The sequence below is a fragment of the Pseudorca crassidens genome, chromosome 4, assembly GCF_039906515.1.
Source record: "Pseudorca crassidens isolate mPseCra1 chromosome 4, mPseCra1.hap1, whole genome shotgun sequence".
Classification (NCBI taxonomy): Eukaryota; Metazoa; Chordata; class Mammalia; order Artiodactyla; family Delphinidae; genus Pseudorca; species Pseudorca crassidens.
In genome coordinates, this window is record NC_090299.1 from 56,395,332 (window position 1) to 56,415,249 (window position 19,918).

General features: G+C 33.0%; 1 protein-coding gene across 2 annotated transcripts in view; it reads left to right on the forward strand.

The window, feature by feature from the left end:
* PCDH7 (protocadherin 7) overlaps positions 1-19,918 on the forward strand; it is a 409,010-nt gene that overhangs the window by 179,812 nt on the left and 209,280 nt on the right. The window contains exon 2 of one of the 2 annotated variants that reach the window (XM_067735688.1): positions 9,612-9,828. In XM_067735688.1, the coding sequence (XP_067591789.1) occupies positions 9,612-9,828 (217 nt within the window). The remainder of the gene's footprint in view (positions 1-9,611; positions 9,829-19,918) is intronic. The other variant, XM_067735689.1, reaches the window with a different exon arrangement.

Consider the following 19,918-nt stretch of genomic DNA (forward strand, 5'->3'; position numbering starts at 1 on the left):
AATGAGATCTCACAGCCTCTAACCCACCGTAGGAACTCAACTGAACATTTTTTTGGGTTGAGTCAAAGAAGAAATCACAGAAGAGGTGGTTTCAGAGGGTAGGGAAGATTTAGATAAGCATATTCTATGGAGCTGACATTCCAGAGAATTTCTTTACTAATTACAAACACCTCTCTCAAAGATGTTGTCATCTTTGTAGCTTTTCGTCAAGGTAATTGACTGAAATGTTTGGTTGGTATACATATTTTTGTTCATGGTTCTCGGTTCATGAGTAAATGCTCTTCAAGTTGCATTCATGTTTTCAAGACCATACAATGTACTAAGGAGTTTCTTAATGGGTGAGCAAAGACTACTTTAAAATCATGGATTTCAGCCATTTATTCACTTATTGAACAAACCTATCTTCTTATAGTTTCAAAGAATTAAGGAACTGGAAAGGATGTTAAATATCATTTGTTATAACTCCTTCCTTTTAAAGTTGAAGATGAAACTGAAAGATGGATCTTTCCACCAGATTTTACTCTTAGTATCAGAGCAAGTACTTGACTCCAAGTCTCCTGATTCTCCAGTTCAGAGTTATTTGCAAAAAAGGACAGTAAATATTAAAACAGGCTAACAAATGACAATTGAATCTAAACTATTTTCAAGGCACTGTTGAGGTATAATTGCTACACACTGTTTATGAGGACTTTACACACTGGTTGAAAAGTCCACAATAACTTGAAAAATGTTAATAAAATAGAAAAGTTGTATTTTTACATTTGATTTTTTACATTTCTATATGGTTGAAAACATTTTAAAACAGCATTTTATGAATTAGGAAAATTATATGAAATTCCAATTATTTCCATAAAAAATGTATTATTGGAACATGACCATTCTTATTCATTTATGTATCTTCAATGACTGTTTTTGCAGGACAATGTCAGAATGAGTAATTGTGGCAGAGACCTATGACCTACAAAGCCTAAAATATTTACTTTCTGGCCCTTCACAGAAAAAGTTTGCCAAATCCTCAACTAGGCTTAATGGAAACCAGCAGAAAGAGAAAAACTAGATCAAACAACGTGTCCACAAAATAAAGGACCCACAGTTTGTGTTTTAGAGCACAATATCTTTTTTAGAAGTTTTCAGAAAAAAACGTTTGCCTATATTTACTAAGAGTTTTAGACTTTCTCTGTTCTGTTTTCTGATATTTTTCATTAGAAAAAAAATAGGAGACAAGCTTGTATTTTTAGGTTACAGTATTTCTTGCAGTAGTTTGAATATTAAATTCATTATTTTTTTTTCATTTGCAAAATCAGAATATCAACATGACCCATGTGAAATGAATAGCTCCTATTTTAACTGTCATTATTGTTCTTTTGCAATATTAAATTGTTTGTGATCTAGGGGACTAAGAACTATAAAGTATAACCTGCATTCTTAGTTTCTGCAGGACAAATATACACAATAATGTCAAATATGTAATTGCATGCAAGTCAAAAGAAATAGTTATTTAACTTCTCCTTCCCCAAATGAGTGTTTTAATTAACCAATCCAAATGTCTCGGCATGTTTCTTTTTAATACCCTTTCATCTGCTATTGGCTTGAAAGAAAGAAAGACAGTTTGAAGTACAGAACAACCTTAACATGTTAGAAAAGGAAGATGCCCCCCAAAAGTTAAAAGACCTCATTAAAGTTTGTTTGTAGATTCTGCCAGACATATTCCAGCTAATGCACTATGGAATCCTAGATATGTTTGTTCACTAGCCACTGACACTGGTTGACAATGCTTGCAGATTAATCAAGTACCTGTTCATATGCAAGGAAAGATCTCACTGTCTTAGATAGCTCCTCTTTAAAAGTAAAAAGCAAAACCAGCGCTCCTTATAATTCAGCAATGTTCTGCTCCATGACTGTTTCAGTGCTTTATGACTGACAAAGAGAGTCATTAGAAGTCTGTTTGATGGACATAACGAAGTGAATTGGAAAAAATAAAAAAACCTTTTCAGCCCATTCAGAAATAATTGATGTGACTGAGACAGCTGTATGTGAGTTCCAGATAAGGAGACGATTTATGGAGAAACTATTGAAGCTAAAAAGGAAGGTGCAAATTTAAAGTTTCCCATAAAGTTGTCTGTAAGACACAGAGCAGAGAGATTTAACCTGAAGTTCTTTCCAGAGGCATCATTAGAGTTCTATCCTCTTGCAGATGCAATCCTCATAAAAGTAGTTTCACTAGGTTGATGGACTCCAAGGGGAAACTTTCTACATTCTTAACCTGATGCTGTGTTTTCTCTTTTACTGTAAGCATTGTGTATAACAGGATATTCCTAAAGTTCAACTCTTTTCTTTTCCGTTTTCAAAAATTGGCCACTGCCCTATCAGAGAAAACAATCCATTATTATTGTACAGGTTGCAACTTAGAAGATTTTGATAATGCAGATGGAAGGCCAATATTTTTAAGTGTGTCTGATTATGGGACTTAATATTTGCTTTTATGGTATGATGGTTACCTTTTAATCAATCTAACAATTAAGAATGGATAAAAATAAAATTTTCATTATTATCATATATTTACAAATATGCATCTGGTCTTTATTGCTTTTCTTAGAGGCTATAAATGAACTTTGTGACAAAGATTTTTTTAAAATAGGTAGCACTTGGAAATGTTAAACACATTTGACAATGATTGCATTCTGAAAACAGAATAACATATTGCTGTTAATTTCAGAATGAATTTTCTTAAAGGTGTAGATTATAAATTGTATATGCTATTATATCAGTACTGTCAAAAAAGCAGGGCAGTTATATGGTTCTCTAAAAAAAATTAAAAATGAATCTGCAATATAAAATATGAGGCAGTATTAGAATTTGACATCAACTTTCTAGATATTAAAAAAAAGACTTTTTAGAAAATTGTTCCAGTCCTCTAATGAATTTGAAATGTATGGACTTAACTTTCTTTGAACTCTCTGAATAAGACCAGGATAAGATCTGGCTTCTACTCCATATTCGAAGTGGGGATTCTGATAACTTTGTATGTGACCTCTAAACCAGCTAACCTGCCTAGATTTAGGTTTACTGTTTGGTAGTCCACATTATCAATTGCTGAGATGAAATTTGACAGAAAAGAAGAATGAATCAAATGCTCATCACCTCTTCCCTTCATGAGTGCCTTACCCCTTGCAATACTATCATTAGAACAAAAGCATTGTTTCTGTCATCCAGACATATTCTAAATCCCCTCCTCATCTATGCAGACTGTCTTTCTCTTGATCCCAAGTTTACCAATACACCATTTTAACTTATGTTCATGTTTTCCAAATTTTAAAAAATCCAAAATATTAATAAGCAAATGCATTTATTGAATATGTTACATTGTATAACCCCACAGCACCCAACTTAATCCTTATTTGCTATGCTTGCCTTTTCAAGGCTCTGAGGTTGATTTTATGTGGAAATGATCATGGCGATCACATGTCCCTCACCTTGGGCTCATCAGAATTCTCAATGAGGAGAGGAGGATAGGAAGACACAGCCATACTTATGGACTCCCACAGCATAAGGGAATGAATAGAAGGGAGAAGACCTCTCCATTCACATCTGTATCCACTTCCCATGTGACCTCTAGATTTCTAGAACAGAAAGTGAATAAAATTATATAAAGAATGGATAAAGATTATATAAAGAATGGACTGGTTCCCAGTCTATAGTAGTTTAAAGCAAAGTTAATTCTAATGCATTTTCGTCAGCTGGGGCCTGGCATGAGGATGGAGGTACATCCCACACCCCAGGGATTGGATATTATCCAGAGTTACCTTTGAATATATGTGTGTCTTCAAGTGAAAGTCTCTAGTGTGTCATAATGGAAAAAAAAGATAATTGATGAATGTCATTCTTAAATAATTGAATATAAAAATATTCATGCTCAATAAAAATGATTAGATTCAAATAGTTTTTGAAAGATGTGGGTGTTACTGTGTGTACCTATTTGTTTTACAAATAACTTGCATGTAGAACAATAAAAAATTAGTGCATGAATTGGAAAATTAGGTCTGAAATTTCATATGAATTTTTAAAATTATATTTAGAAACTTTGTAAATTGCTGGGCCAGCTCTATATTTTCTTAAAAAAACAAAAAACAAAACCTAAAACATAATGGGAGATAGCTCTAGTTATATAGCTGTGGCCTGAGGTATAATACCTTTTATAGTATATGTCTTTGAGCAAGCTTAAGGTTCTTCTGTATAAACTATCTCATTAATTCTCAGAGAATTTAAGTTAGTAAGGGGCAGGTATTATTTTCTGTATTTTACAGACCCTGAGCCTAAGGCACAAGAGCCAAGGGTCAGCTAAGTTGTCTGAGGTCAATGGGGAATCTATAATGTTGCTTGGAATAAATTTTTTTTTCTATTATTTCTAATATACAATATTTTTTCTCATTAAACACATACACACACACGCATACACACACACAAATCATACATGCAGTTCCTCAGTGAGTTTTAATGTTTACCTTGCCTTTGTGATTTTATTCTTAATTTCATTTTTCCATTAATTCTAGTTAGTTTACTTCCAGTCTCTGATTTCTTTCATTCCCCGACAACCTTATGTTATTAGGCATATTTTTGCTTGCCCTTTTTGTTGCATCTTCAACTATTTACCCTAAAGCAAAACTTTTTCAATAACAATGAAAAAAGACAAAAAAAAAGATTTTACACAAATCTTTTTTTTCTTTTAACTGCTACCCCACATCTCTCATACCATATTTTAAAAATTAGTAGTCTGTCCCCACTTTCTCCATTTCTCCATATATTTACAAGTGGGTCTTTTACTTCCTGTGGCTTAATCTCCTAGAATTGTTCCCCAGAGTTCAGAGATTTTTTAGCAAAAATGCCCTTCTAATGGATGAATCCAATGGATCTTTGGTAATCAGCATTCTTCTCAACATCGCTGATGGCTTTGATCACGTAAGATTTTATTCTCTTTCCTGAAATTAACAGCTTCCTTGGCTTCTGAGTTTCAAAAATGATCTGGTTTTCTTACTCACCCTGTTTTTTATCCTTTGCTGCTGGTCCCAGATATGAAATCTATTATCAGCCTTCAAATATGTATTATCTATCAAAATTATTTTAGAGATCTTGACCCAGAAACCTCTCCTTTGCAATGCCTGCCCTAAATTCCTAAGCAGGTTTCATGGCATTTTGGGGGTACCTTTATTTTATTGGAAACTTAATCATATTATATTTTGTCTGTTTTAATATAAGATTTTGAGTTTCTTAAATGTGTAGAATTATTGTTGGAACATCCTTGAAACCCTGGGACATAACGGGACAAAACAAGTGTAGGTATAACGACTAGATCCAGTCAGCCACACAGCTTTGCTTTATAGTGGCCTTGCTGGCCATTCTTTTTGCTGTTCCCTCATTCTTTCTTAGCATAATCCTCTGCCCTCAACATTTCTTCTTCCTTCTCTTTTGCAGGGAATTGTCAGATCATGTCTTTAATCTCACCCCTTTAATTAGATCATTTATTTGCCTAATAAAATCTTTGATTTCCACTCCCTCTTGTTTATAATTCTCACAAATGTCCCATGCACAATTTTTGGAACAATTTTCTTGGACACTTCTTTCTTGCATTACTTACTCAATTTTCAAGCACATCTTCATAGTTTCAAAGATCTGGGAAGCTGACACTCGTCCTCAAGCTCTTCTGCTTTTTCCTGTTTTGTATAGACCAGCTTGCCTTTGCAAGACATGAAGTCATTTATCATCCTAGACAGAAAAATAGAAAACTCAGACACCTCAGGTCACTAAATATCTTCATATTATACTTTTGCATCCCAAGATGAAATCATGGTTCTGTTGACTCTCCAGGGAAATTTTATGAACACTTAGGGAACCAGCTGGCTTCCTGAAGCAGTTTAGTCTTTTTGACCAAATAGTCTTTCGACTGTAGGGTTTCTCCTTCCTCTCTGTGCCTCTTCATCACCTGGAGAGATTTTAGAAATGATTGATATCCAGTTCCACCCTGAATGCTGATTCACTGGGTTTAAGCTGAGGCCAGATATTTGCATTGTGTTTTCTCAGAAGTACTCTGGATGATTCTGAGGCACATCTAGGTTTAGGAATCATCACTTAAACCACTCTGCTTCAGAGTATCAGTCATTAACAAAGTGATAGTTACATATACAATGCAAACTCATTCTCTTTGTCACATAGTCAACACATTGCTTACATTTCTGGTTTAGTCAATATATCTGGACTATGTAAATAATATGAATTTCTGTGTCATAACTTCTGCCATAAAACCTATCTTCTCAATAGACCCAACCCAATGATGAAGGATAGTGTGTAAATACTTGTCTGTCTCCCGAAATATCTGCCTATCTATTTACCTATCTATCTAAATCTACATGTGTGATTTATTACTAGAATTAAACTTAATTCTTGCATTAATGGGTTCTCTTTCAGAATTCAAAATTCTGTACCAATTTGGTTCACATTACCAACTTAAATAGTTTGTCACAAGATTTTATTTACTTAAATTTATCAAAATAAAGTTTAAGAGGTAGTAATGTAATGTTTATATTGTATGTAGAGCTCTAATGGGATATTTTTACGTGTAGATAAAAATGATAGATGGAGTATTTTATGACCCATTGTGTGATATTCTTTATTTTAGATTTTTATTATGAATCATTTTCCACTCATTTAGATATTATTTTAAATGAAAAAGCTTTTTATAAAAAAGAGTTATTAATGGATCTAAGCATTTGCTAGTATATATATTGATCTTAGTATTTTAAAATTACAACATTTTCTTTCCATCGTTAAATGTAATATGTAACCTACAATAATTCATGGGGATCAATATATTCACAGTTAAAATAGGGTACGGAATCAAGAAAATAAAATGCACAGATTCAGGGCTTCCCTGGTAGTGCAGTGGTTAAGAATCCGCCTGCCAATGCAGGGGACACGGGTTCGAGCCTTGGTCCAGGAAGATCCCACATGCCGCAGAGCAACTAAGCACTTGCGCCACAACTACTGAGCCTGCGCTCTAGACCCCGTGAGCCACAACTACTGAGCCCGCATGCTGCAACTACTGAAGCCTGCACGCCTAGAGCCCCTGCTCCACAACAAAGAGAAGGCACTGCAATGAGAAGCCCACACACTGCAACCAAGAGTAGCCCCCGCTCGCCACAAATAGAGAAAGCCTGCATGCAGCAACGAAAACCCAATGCAGCCAAAAATAAATAAATAAAATAAGTTTAAAAAATGCACAGATTCACAGTAGTTATTACATAATACATAATAGAAAAATAATTATTTTATTTTTGACATTTTTCATTGCAAACATAGACTATCACCTGTCTCTGCTATTCTATAATTACTTTTGGTAGAAGTAGCATTTAAGCACAGATTCTAAGATTTCCACCTTTGTTCAAACATCACCCTCTTTTCTATTTTTATATCAAGATGGAACATTATCTCTCATAATTTCTTATTTCTCTTTTTCAATTTATTAGCATAATTTATGTATTTCTGTATTCATTTTGAACTTTCTCCTTGCATTAGTGGACTGATTCTAAAAGATTTGAGAATCATTAAAATAGAATTAAAAATAACATTTGACCCTCCTTTTTCTTTTTGTATGTTTTTCTTAACCCACTGCTATGTCTTGAAGTGATAATATGTTTTCATGACTCTTGGCATCCTTTCTTAAATTCAACATTGTCATTAACATTTTATTGTTCGGTAGTATTTGCTGAGTATCTTCTGTGTGCAGAACAGTATAGTTTTAGGAGACTGTCACTGGTCTTACTTCTGAGGTGAGACCAAACATAAAACAATTCACAGAGAGTCTGCAGTCAGTCGGGAGTAATAAATAGAAAAAAAAGAAAATATGCACACATAAGATAAAGCATGGAAAATACAAACTGATTTCTATGTTTATTAAGAAATAAGGTAAAATATCACAATCATACTACTGTAAAGCAATATGAGAATTATTAGTGAAATAAGGAAAATGTTTCTAGAGATTTAGTTGCCAGTAAATTTTGGCCCGTGGTGTGCATGCTGTTTGTACTAGAAATACTTTGTAATTGTTTTAAAAATCTGCAATCCCAATTCAGTGAAACATTATAAAAAAGAGAATGTGCCTTAAATGTTTTCCCTTTGTAAGTTTGATTTTGAATTAAATTAAAAAGATTTTATAAAGACTGTATACTCCAAGTATGTACATGGAGGGAGAGGTACTGGGTTAGAAATACGAACAAGACAATATTCCTGACCAATCTTCTCTATGAGACAAAATAAAGGGAAGATTTGTGGAACCATGTGTTTGTCTTTAGTAAAACCAATTTATATATTTGGGGGAAATGTCACAATTCTTCTTAGCTTTCCCATTAATAACCTACCATATGTAGATAATCCTTAACATTTTAAAAATTCTACTGGTCCCAGTTGTGATTAGTGATTTCTACCAATAGTATTCAAGTTCTAAAAGTACAAAAAAGCTTCTTTACCTTTCTCACTACTCTGGCAACATTAGTTTTATACTTTATATTAGAAAAAACCAGTCTGAGTTATAGGTGCAAAAATCTGTACATTTATGCCACTTTTAAATCATACAAGAGCTTAATGAATACAACTATTGCCAAGAATAATCTCCAACAAATATTGCAGAACCTTTTTATATTTTTTTCCCAAAATATTATGTGTACATAGCCCTGACAATGTATGGCATTAATTTGTTCCCTTAATGAGCCTAAAATGTTTTGTAGTTATGATAACCTTTAAATTCTGTATATATTAAGTGTTCTATCCAGCCAACATTAGTAACATAGTAAATTGTGATGTCCCATTGGGTAAAGATTTGCATCATACTTTAAATACAACTTAAAGACTGTACATGATGTTACTTTTTTGAGCAAATTGTGATTAGTCATAGTAAAAGCACATACAATTAAAAATTTTGGTTTATTTTGAATTCCCTGGCTCAGGAATTTTTTGTTTATTATTTCAATACTACCCTTACACTTTCAGGGTCAATAGGTAATATATTTAAGATGAATGAAGTAAGAAATATATTCCGATTTCCTAGCACTACATCTAAATTCCTGTTTATCAGCTATACCTTTAGTAGTTTGTCAACTGCCAAAACACTCAGTTTTAAACCATTTGCCTTATGCACAAAGTATTTAAAAATGAAATCTTCTTACAATGGATTAGCTCTATATTTATTGCTCTCCAAAATCACTGACCCTTGTTTTTATAAGGATTCTATTTGTGTAAAACATATTTGAAGTGAAGACTACAGAATAGAAAAATGGTGAATATGTGGAAGTAAAATATCAGATTTACATGTGTGTGTTAGTGACATTGATGTTTTCTTATTTCTGTTTCAGAAAGGGAATTTTCAGTTTTTCCATAATAAAATCTAAGCTCTAGGTATTGCCTCAGAAAATAGAGTTAACCAAATAGATTTCAACATGTTATATTAACCGTTTTGTATTGAATTAGTTGTCAGTCGACCTTAATGTATGTAATTTATGTATTTTTAAAATAAGATTATTTACAATCTTATACCTTAGTGACATTCAGAATCTTTTCTCTTACAGCCATTTCGTAGAGTGACGTTTTCTGTTGTGAGTCAGCCCCAGGACCCACATCAGGGGTCACTGCAGAGTTGCTATGACAGCGGGCTGGAGGAGTCAGAAACACCAAGCAGTAAGAGTTCATCAGGGCCAAGGCTGGGTGCCCTTCCACTCCCAGAGGACAACTATGAAAGGACCACGCCGGATGGCAGTGTTGGTGAGGCAGAGCATATGGAAAATGGTAGGGGCAAACACAACATCACACACATAATCACGCTAGTGAGCCGTAATAAGTAGACTTGCGAAGGTCAGTCTAAAACTAAAATAAAATAGCTGACACTAAACCTGGTTTATTTGAAATAATCAATATTTGCTAAAAGTACAGAAATGCCAAATAAAGGAACATAACTCTATAGATAAAATTCACCAAACTTGAACCATCATTTTAAAACAACCTGTCAGAAATGAACACATTTACAAATAAATCAGAGTAGTACCTGTTATGGAAAAGACTAAACTAGTCCATAATACCTAAACAATAGCCGCTAAGAAAGGTCTTGTGTGATTGTTTTCTTCTATTCATTTTTATCATGCAACTATTTCTTCAATTGCAATCATCCAGTCTTGGTAAAAGGAAATGACAGTAAACACACCTTGCTGGATTCTTTCTTCTCCTAGGTATTTAGAAAAATATTTTCAAACCTCTCCTTTTCAAGTGATAACTGAAATGGAATCAAAGAAGAACAGTATTATTTTATTCTCCAAAATATATTGTAAATGCTATTAGAACTCCCCTTTTATTTAATTATAAGTTTTTTCTCATTTTTGTGCAAGGGAAAGGGAGGAAAGAAGATTATAGCACTCTATATTCTTATCCTGTTGTGAGATGGTTCTCATATTATCACAATTGGCCTTATGTACACTTTCCTTTAAGTTACACTTTCCTATAAGTTAGATAGCAAGTAGTGCTTATGAAACTTTTCACATTTGTTTATGTTACCAAAGACAATTAGGTGATTTATATTTTGGATTTCAGGTTATAAGTAGATGCCTGAAGAATAAATTTGTGTCAAATAATGGAATGGTAAAGTTCTTGCTAACTTTATTATTTCATATATAAAAATAGATTTGGTTATATGCAGGGAAAGGAAGGGGAATCACACACATTTTTATTTCTAGTGAAACCTTGAAGAGAATTTTGTCTTTCACCATTTCATCCCCCAAGTGAAGTAAGACACTCTAAATTTTTGTTATATGCCAGTTTCTTTAGTGATTATATGCAAATAGAATATATTAGAGCAGGAGAAAGTCTGATTTGTTTTTCTGGACATTTACCTATGAATATTAAAACCCAACATTAGAGAATAATACATTGTAAATGACCTTAAGTGAAATTATTGTTAAATTAAATCATGTTAAATAATTAGTTTTCCACACTGTTATCTGGTTGAGCAGATATGATATTAAACAGGGTCTGATGATTGACAACCTTCTTGATTTATTAGCCAGAGATTAAATACATTTTGCCTTATGGCTATAAAGTCATGCTTACCTGTGTGTATGGTGGTGTGTGCTTATGTGGATGGGAGTTTGATATGGTTTTTAAGAATTCATATTTTTTTTAGTATTTTTTAAAATAAGCATAAAATTTTTGGTATGAATTGCAATGCAGATGAATGTATATTTAAGGCAAATAGGTTTAAAATGCTTTGCACGAAAGTGAAAATTAAATTAAAAATACCGTAATAATGTTTTGTATACACCCCCCCACCCCCCAGGAAGGCAGGATTAATTTACTTTAAGGGCATTAGTATATCTGCATTACCTTTTGATGATATCATGTAATTTTATTTGTGTTTTAAAAAGTACTTGTCTCACTATAAACAACATAAAGTACAATTAAATCTTTATTTTTTGGGTGTCAACTATCATTGGCATTATAATCATGTTTTAATGTTATTTCTGTTTTTTGAGTTTGAGGATTCAGTGCCATTAAAATAAGAAAGAAATAATTAATAATAAACATAATTATATAAGACAAACACATAGCAGTTACTTTTTAGGAAACATACATGTCATGGAAAACATAACTGGTGAGCTTGTTGAGAGGCTAGAAAGTTTACTGAGAAACATTTCCCAAGGAAGACTTTTAGTTATTTTTTATAACTATGTTTTCAGTCTTGTCAACGGCCAAGGAACACAATAATGTAACTGAGTTTTCCTGATTTTATGTGACTGACACTTGAAATTCAGTGTTTGTGTAACCATTTGTCATCTGCTAGCTGTGATTCACGTTAGCCCTGATCTATAGGTAATGACACAGGAGATGTGATTCACTTTGGGTGATCCAAATGTAGCAGTTGACATTTGAGTAAGAGTTGTTTTGGGTTCAGATTTTCAGACTATTGTCTAGCAGTAAAGTGCAATTGTATGCTTGAATTCTGGTAGTTTCATCTTCAATATTGATGGAGCATTCTGGCATAAATAGAATTGGAGTTGAAACCTGTCTAATATTCATTTGTCACATTTAATTGGAATCCAGGTAATCTGCAGTGTTTTGCTTGGTTAGGTTTTAATCAGGATTTGTATTGGATTTTCCATGAAAATGCCATTTTGGATGCTGCCCTATTTCCTAATTATTATTACCTCAAACATTTTTCTTGAATTTTAACCTATGTGAAACAATGCAGTTATAACTCAATTTTTTGGATTAACTTTCCTTGTAAAATTTAGAAGATTAATTCCAGTGTAATAATTTTATAATATTCCAATGTGATGATGCAAACTGGGTATAAATTGAGACAGCTAATGATAAAAATAAATTGTCACAGATGCTGTAGTAAGGAAATAACCAAAATACAAGAAAATTTAATTACATAGGCAGTGAAATGCACTTACGTTTTACAAAAGCTTTTATTTCTGCCTTCTATACTTTAGCATAGTAAAATTTTATTAAGAGCTTATAGGTTAATTCTCTTTATAACAAGTTTTACCCTATATTTCAACCCACGTTAGTGCCAAATGATAAAAGAGGCTTTATTTTCTTATTAGCTTAGGTGAAAGAATACGGTGTAAGAGTAATTTCTTGAAACTAGAATCTATTAATTAATGTGAGACCCACTATTCTGATCATTTCAAATCTGGGGTACTTATATCCCTTGGGTCTCTGGAAAAGAACAATGAAAATTATACATTAAAAATACTTTTTAAAAAACCCTCATGAATTATGCATTTATTAATGAAAAAATCACTAACATTTTTTCCTTTGATTAATATCAATAGTATGTTTACTTCAAGTTGATCCTTTGATAAAATTGGGGAAATTGGTTATTTGTTATTTTATTAAAATACATTTAATGGGATTACATATTTTAAAATATGGAGTACATGGTGGGAAGTTAAGTAATGATAAAATACTTTATCATTAATGATATTTTAATGATAAAATAAATTAATAATTTAAATGAAAACCAAATATTAGGCTTAAAAGCACCACCACATTAAGGGTAACCATTGACTATGCAAGAGCTTGCCCTTGTCTTAACTATGCAGCAGGCTTCAGTCTGTCTTGGAATGGTGTTTATGAGTTTCTTTAGGTCTATTGTAAGTTTTTATTTTGACCCCTGCCTTCATGCCATGGTCTACTTATTCTTCCAGAAGTCCCCCTGAATCATATTTGCAGAGCTAGTTTGTTTTACTGTGTATCACTTGATCATATAATATGTTTAACAACTCAAATATGGAAAACACCCCACTTGACCTCTAATCCCAATTTTCGTTTAGGATTGGGTAGGTCACTTACTCCTTTTGGGTCTGTTTCTATCATCTATAAGGCAATTAACTAAATTAACTCGAAAACCATATGCGATTCTTTTCTCACATCCAGTTTTTCTTACAAAGTTTCTTCTCCTGAATAGAAAGAGAACTTTGGGTCTCTTAGTGAGATGGTGAGTGAATTTGATAATATGCAGTAATATGGGCAAAGCAGAAGTAATTCTAGGGCCTTCTACACAACTTATATAACACACGTGCATTCTAATAGTAGATAATGAATGTATTACATAAATCAAAGAAATGAATCGGGTCAAAGGGTGTGATTTCTGGCCAGGTAGGTGGAAAGGTTGGTCCAACAGCAGGTCAGTATGGGAGACAGTTTTGGAGCCTCCCCAAATTACACTGTGCAAGAGAGGCATTTTTAGGTCTGATCTGGCTTTCGGTACAGTGCCCTCAAAACCATTAATTATGACTAAGTTATCTCACAACTGAATAAGCACATTTACTTTCTTACCTCACAGCATAAAATTTGGTCAGATAAGAGCGAACAAAAGGTACAAAACAGTATGTATTTTTCCTCTAGGTAAACTTACAAATAGTATAACATAGAAATAAATTAAAATAAGAAAATAGGAGTTGATCCATAAGGCAGGCTTAAAAAAGTTAAATGGTCAGAAATTTGGCCATTTTAACTGCCTAATTAATTTTATGCTTTTGATTTTCTCAGACATTTAAAATATAATTTTGATTTTTATATGCTAATATTTTTCAATTTCACACTTACAAACTTTCTTACTTCTTCAAACCTATGTAAACTAGGCTTAACTGTTTTATTCATTCCCCTCACTACACATGCTTTAGTGTTTAGAGCACATTGTTCTTGAGGGTTGAAACATGGTGCATTCCGCTGGGAAGTCTTTTCGTATCTGCCATGGACTTTCACATTGCTTTCAGAAGTAAATAACAGTATATTTGAAATATCATTTGGAAATGAAACATCATTTTTATATGACCAAGGGTAATTAGAAAAGACACTAAACTCATATCCTTGTGTGGGATAAAGGACCCTCTACTTTCTGCTTTCTTTTACATACCCAATTTTCAGTAGTCATCTGTAAGGTACTATCATCTGGTTCTTGTTGGTTTCTGCTGTTTTCATTTAGATTGAATTAACAACACTGTCTCTTCCAGCTTTCCAAAGATGCTCATATACTTGTTAATGGCATACTCATAATACCCCAAAACAAATGCCCTGCAAATTTTTGTCTGTAGGAAGAGACATATACCTTAGAAAGATTCATTTTCATGGTTCTGCATTTCACTGTGTCTAGTTACCAGTGTCTGACTGCATTTTTTTACTTTTCTAGCCATCTGTAAAATGGCTCTGTACCTCCCAAGTATCCCCAAGTCCACACCCCCCAAAAAAAATTCTGGAGGGCCTTATTTACTCCTACTTCTTCATAGTGTTTATGGATAGTGATAATAGAGATTATCTCTAAGCAGAGTCTCAACTAATCAAGATGTATGCTACAGCAGTTTTCTAGCTTTCCAGTAAAATGAGCAGCACAATCTAAAAGAATCTAAAGAAGACATTGTCCTGTAGAAGAAGAGGTAATGTAGTAGACAGAATGTACTGGCTTAAGAAACAGGCTTGAAATCTAAGGACATCGGGTTAAATCCTGATTTCTCCTCTTACTAACAGTGTAATTTTCTGACTTCTCTTAGCCCCACTTAATAATAAATTGTAGGATTGTGGAAGACACTAAGTGAGATAATAGCACGTAATAATTTATAAATAAATAGTAAAAGAGTAGCAATGTTTACTATATTAATTGATGATAAAATTATTTACTACTATTATTTAAATAGTAATAATAAAATAATTGTGATTATTGTTAACTCTAGGTAGATTTGACATGACACGATGGCGTAATCATAAAAACATCATAAAATGTTTAGTTTCACAAAGATAGCATTCAAAAATGACTGGTAAGAATGATATTCTCACCTTGAATAGTTCCCAGTCAATTTCTCATTTTTGTGGGATACCAAGGGGTGACACCCAGTGACATTTAAACATATCAAGGAGCTAAAAAGAGGGAAAAGAAAGATTCTATCCTGAGGTATCAAATCAACCCAACTCTTCCTGCGCTCTGTCATTTAAGGTGAGGAGAAGTCATTATCTCCCTGTATTCTCTTCTCTCTTTTTTAATGTTTTTACATTTTATACCCAGTTTTCCAGTTGAATGCATTATTCTTCAGGTGTATATTTCCCTTTGAACTGCCGCAAAGTATTCACACTGACAGAGAAAACGAGTTGAAAAAAGTGTCCTATTAGTATGCTACCAAACTCTCAGCCCTTTCTTTTTAATCTCAATATTAATAATTAACACTGATAAAATGTGTGGCCATATTATCCTTTTTATTCTAATTTAGTCCTTTAAAACTAGATCACTCTGCTGAACCCTTATGACATTTGAGGAGGGAATGAGCTCTCATCAAATCTCAAAGTGACTTTGGAGGTCAGTTAGGGGGTTTGTTGCCTCCAGACTCTCAAAGCATTTCCTTATCTGAATTTCAGCACAGTTATTAGATAATGAATTCTGTGTTAAGTCCCCTATTTAGTCAAGGTATTATCCCCATACTTGCATTCTTCTTTGCTTATATATTGTATATACTTTTGTTTTTCCTCTGATTTTGTTCTAGAGTTATATATAAAAAACTTGATGTTGCTGAAATATGATAACACTCAAGCATCTTCTGTGTGATTTAAGGAACTCTGGAACTAACTTAAAGTGTAGTTAGCACTCAACCTCAGAGGTTAGCCCACTTATTGAGAAACTGATTCATCTCAGTATTCCTCTTTTAGGTTAAAACACTCACGGTTGTTACTTTTCCTATTGCAGTTTTTTTTTGGTAAGAAAAACATTCTCTTAAGTAAAGCAAAACAGAGTAATATCCTCCCTGTCCCTTGTTTAATGGGGTAATTATATAGTGACAAAACTATGGTTATTCATTTTGATTCAACAAGCATGTGTGGAAAATAAAACTTGGCCAAGGCTTTCTGAGGAAGTAGAAGTGAACGAGAAAGAGTCTCTGCCTTCATGGTGGAAATCCTTAGGTTAGGAAGATACAACCTTGATTTCAGTAACTTCACTATAATATGAAAAGGAGAAAGCTCACCAGAGAAGTTCAGAGTGGTATGAAGCACAGAGAATGGAGAGGAAGATTATTCAGATGAAACAATTATAAATGTACTTACTGAAATCTTTCAATTTTATAAATAATAGCTTGGGCTGGAAGAAGGCCTTGAAATGTTATCTGAATCATAGCCTCTCTTTTTACCTACCCATCTTCTACATGATTTAAAAATAAGTACTATATTGGCCTGGAAGCTTAATGTCAAGCAAATGAAGTTAAATTATTTGTTTGTTTTACTTTTCTAATCAAGTTATTTCTTTTGTTTTTCTTGGTGCTAAACATAATTAGTTCCAAAACTCCAGAATTTATCATTGATAAAATTGTCAGCATATGGTAAATCCAGGTGTCATCTACAGAACAGATTATTTTTATGTCTCTTTTCCCTCCCTGCTCATAAATATGGACAATTACTAAAAATACGTGTACTTTAAATAAGCCTTTTCAAACTTAATAAGAGCCTGTAAATAATTTTTTTTAAGTTCTTCTGATTTCTTTTCAGAAGACAAATTGTATTACTCAAATCAGATGATTAGATTGGAGTAGATTGGATTAGATTAGGTTTATTTTTTGAAAAACCAATTCATTCCTTTTGTTGTGGTTGCAAATTGTTTTTGTAATTGTTATCTCAAGATTCGAGTTAAATATTTGGGTATTTGTCTTTATGTCACATTCCCTTTCTATCTGAAATATAGACAACAGGTTGCCTTATTTTTAAATCTTGTTTCTGATAAATTTTACTTAATTTATGCAGGGGTATATTTTTTTGACATCAATCTCATTATCTTGTATGCCTTCTCATTACTGTACAGAAAGTGTAAGTTTATTACAAAATGAAAAAAATATTTGAAACACATGCAAATTTAAGTGCCTCCTTTAAAACAGATTTTCAGCTGCCAAAATGTGATAGTCACAAAGGAAACTAAGTTTTGATACTGTATATTTAAAAGAAATCTGCAATGAGTGCTATAAAATATTTTGGTAATAAAAAGATAGAACAGCATCCTATTGTTTAAAAATAATCTACTCATTCATTTCTATTGCAAAATGTATCTTCTATGATTTTATTTCTGCTCTGAAATGCTTAACATTTCCAACGATGAGGTCATTGGGGGACCCACATATGATCTGAGAGTGGTGTGCTACTCTGAGGTTGCATTCTTGTGAACCATAGTTCCCTATACTGAATTGTGCACATTGTTTCTTTTCAGTATAAGGTTTCATTTCACCAACCCAGCATTTGTAGCAAAAGGTCATCACAGCCATAGATGAAATTTTATACAATGAACAGGGAATTTGGAGTATTATGAGAATTCATGAAATTCAATAACCATTTGTTGAGCATTTACTCTATGCAAATTCCCATGAAGGATCCAAAGGTGAATGAGACATTCTCTCTGCCTTCTAAGTGTTAGATATTGTGATGGAGAGCGACATGTACAGAATTAGATGTTTAAAAGTAAAGGCATGAGAAGCTCTAGGTTTAGAGACTAAAGGTTACCAGAACCAGAATAGGATATGAGTTGGGCATGTGAAAAACCGTAGCCAAACTTTGAAGGATGGGTGACTAGGATTTGATAAGCAGAAAAATGGATAATGTTATAGAGAATAGTGAGTGCTACCAAGAATACCAATGGTGGGAAGACAGAGGTGCTATTTGCTAACTTGGGAAAAATGGAAGGAATAGCATCTTTCCAGGAGAACGAACCTGATTAAGACATGTCAGATTTAGGGTACCTTTGAAAAATTCAGGTGATATCTAGCAGGCTATTACAATGTACATTAGAAACTTGGGAGTAGAAATAAATAGCAGAAATACAGCATTAGGAACCATTGGCACCATGATGATTATGAAACTTGGAGAATAGATGTGACCATCAATTAAGCATATGACACTAGAGAAGAGAGAGATTGTACCCAACACAGAATCTGAAAAAAATACTGAAATATAAGAGAATAATGAAATAAGCTTCAGAGAAGGATATTTTAAAATAAAAAAAGCAAAACCAAACAAAGCATGGCAGGCTAAGGAGAAATTTAGAATTAGGGTTATACCTAGATGTTCAAAAAAATTGTTGAATTTAGCTGTATGGACTCTGTTGCCAATAGAGATTCAACAGAAGTGAGACAATTGAGAAAGACAATTGAGAAAGCAGAAGACCAGGAGATATAATGTAAGAACACACTTGAAAATTTTTCCCAAGGTCAGCAACTCCACTATAATGTCATTGTCAGAGGCAGGGGCATGGTTGCACCCCTTGACATCAATCTTAATAAATTTCTAACCAACTTATACTTTATGTTATATTCAGGATTTTTTGTTGCTCTTTCTACAAAATTTTCTGAAAGTACAACAGAGTCTGAAATTTCTGTATAATAGCTTTTGCTATCTTGCCTTGAGATATAATAATTACTCTTTTAAGTGAGTTTTGGCCTCTCATGTAACTTCTATGTTTTATTTTATAGTAGGTCATCATTCGTCCATCTCACTGGCTTGGAATTAAAATAGTATGTGACTAATTGCATTTTTGGTGAGATCCAATAATTGATATCAAACAATTTTAGTTATCATCAAACACTTTAATTTCGTGATTATAAGATTCCTGACACTGTAATAGTGCTATCAATTGTTAGTAATATTATGCAATTAGATATGCTTCAAAACAGAAAACAATGAAATAGAATTTGCAAGATAAATAAATTCAAATTGTAAAGGACTATCCAGTTCCAGTCACAGAAATGCAAGGTCAAAGATGCTTACCACAGCTCGTGCACCATGCAAGGGAAGCAATGCCTCCAAATGTGTTATGTGAGGGGACTTACTAATGATGATTTGCCAGGCAGATGTCACTTTTGATGTTGTTTTTATCTAAGAAAGGACAACTATCAATGTCACATAAATGTATTCTCCTTTCTCTGTATTCATTGTTGCTTAGTAGGAATTATAAGTAGGTATTACATTGATAAAACTAGTCTTCCAGCCCAAGATAATCTAAATAATTGCTACATAATAATTTCCAAACAAAACTTCAACTCCTATTTAATCATGCATATGTTTATTTGGTTCATCAAAAACCTCTAGAAATGTGCATCCTTTCCAGTTACTGAGTGGCCTCTATGCGGTACCTGAAAATTTTTTTCTAGATCCAAATATCAGTTTCATCAGTGTGCAGAACTGTACAGAGCCAAAACAAATTCTAAACATTATTATAAGACCTTGGTGTTCAACTGGAATATTAGTTTACTACATTTTGAACAGGAGAATATCCTATTCCAGAAATAGGAAGGTCCCTGCTTCTTCTCCAAGGCAATATTCTTTATCTCTAAGAAGACCCAAGGAAAATCAGTGTACCTCTTAA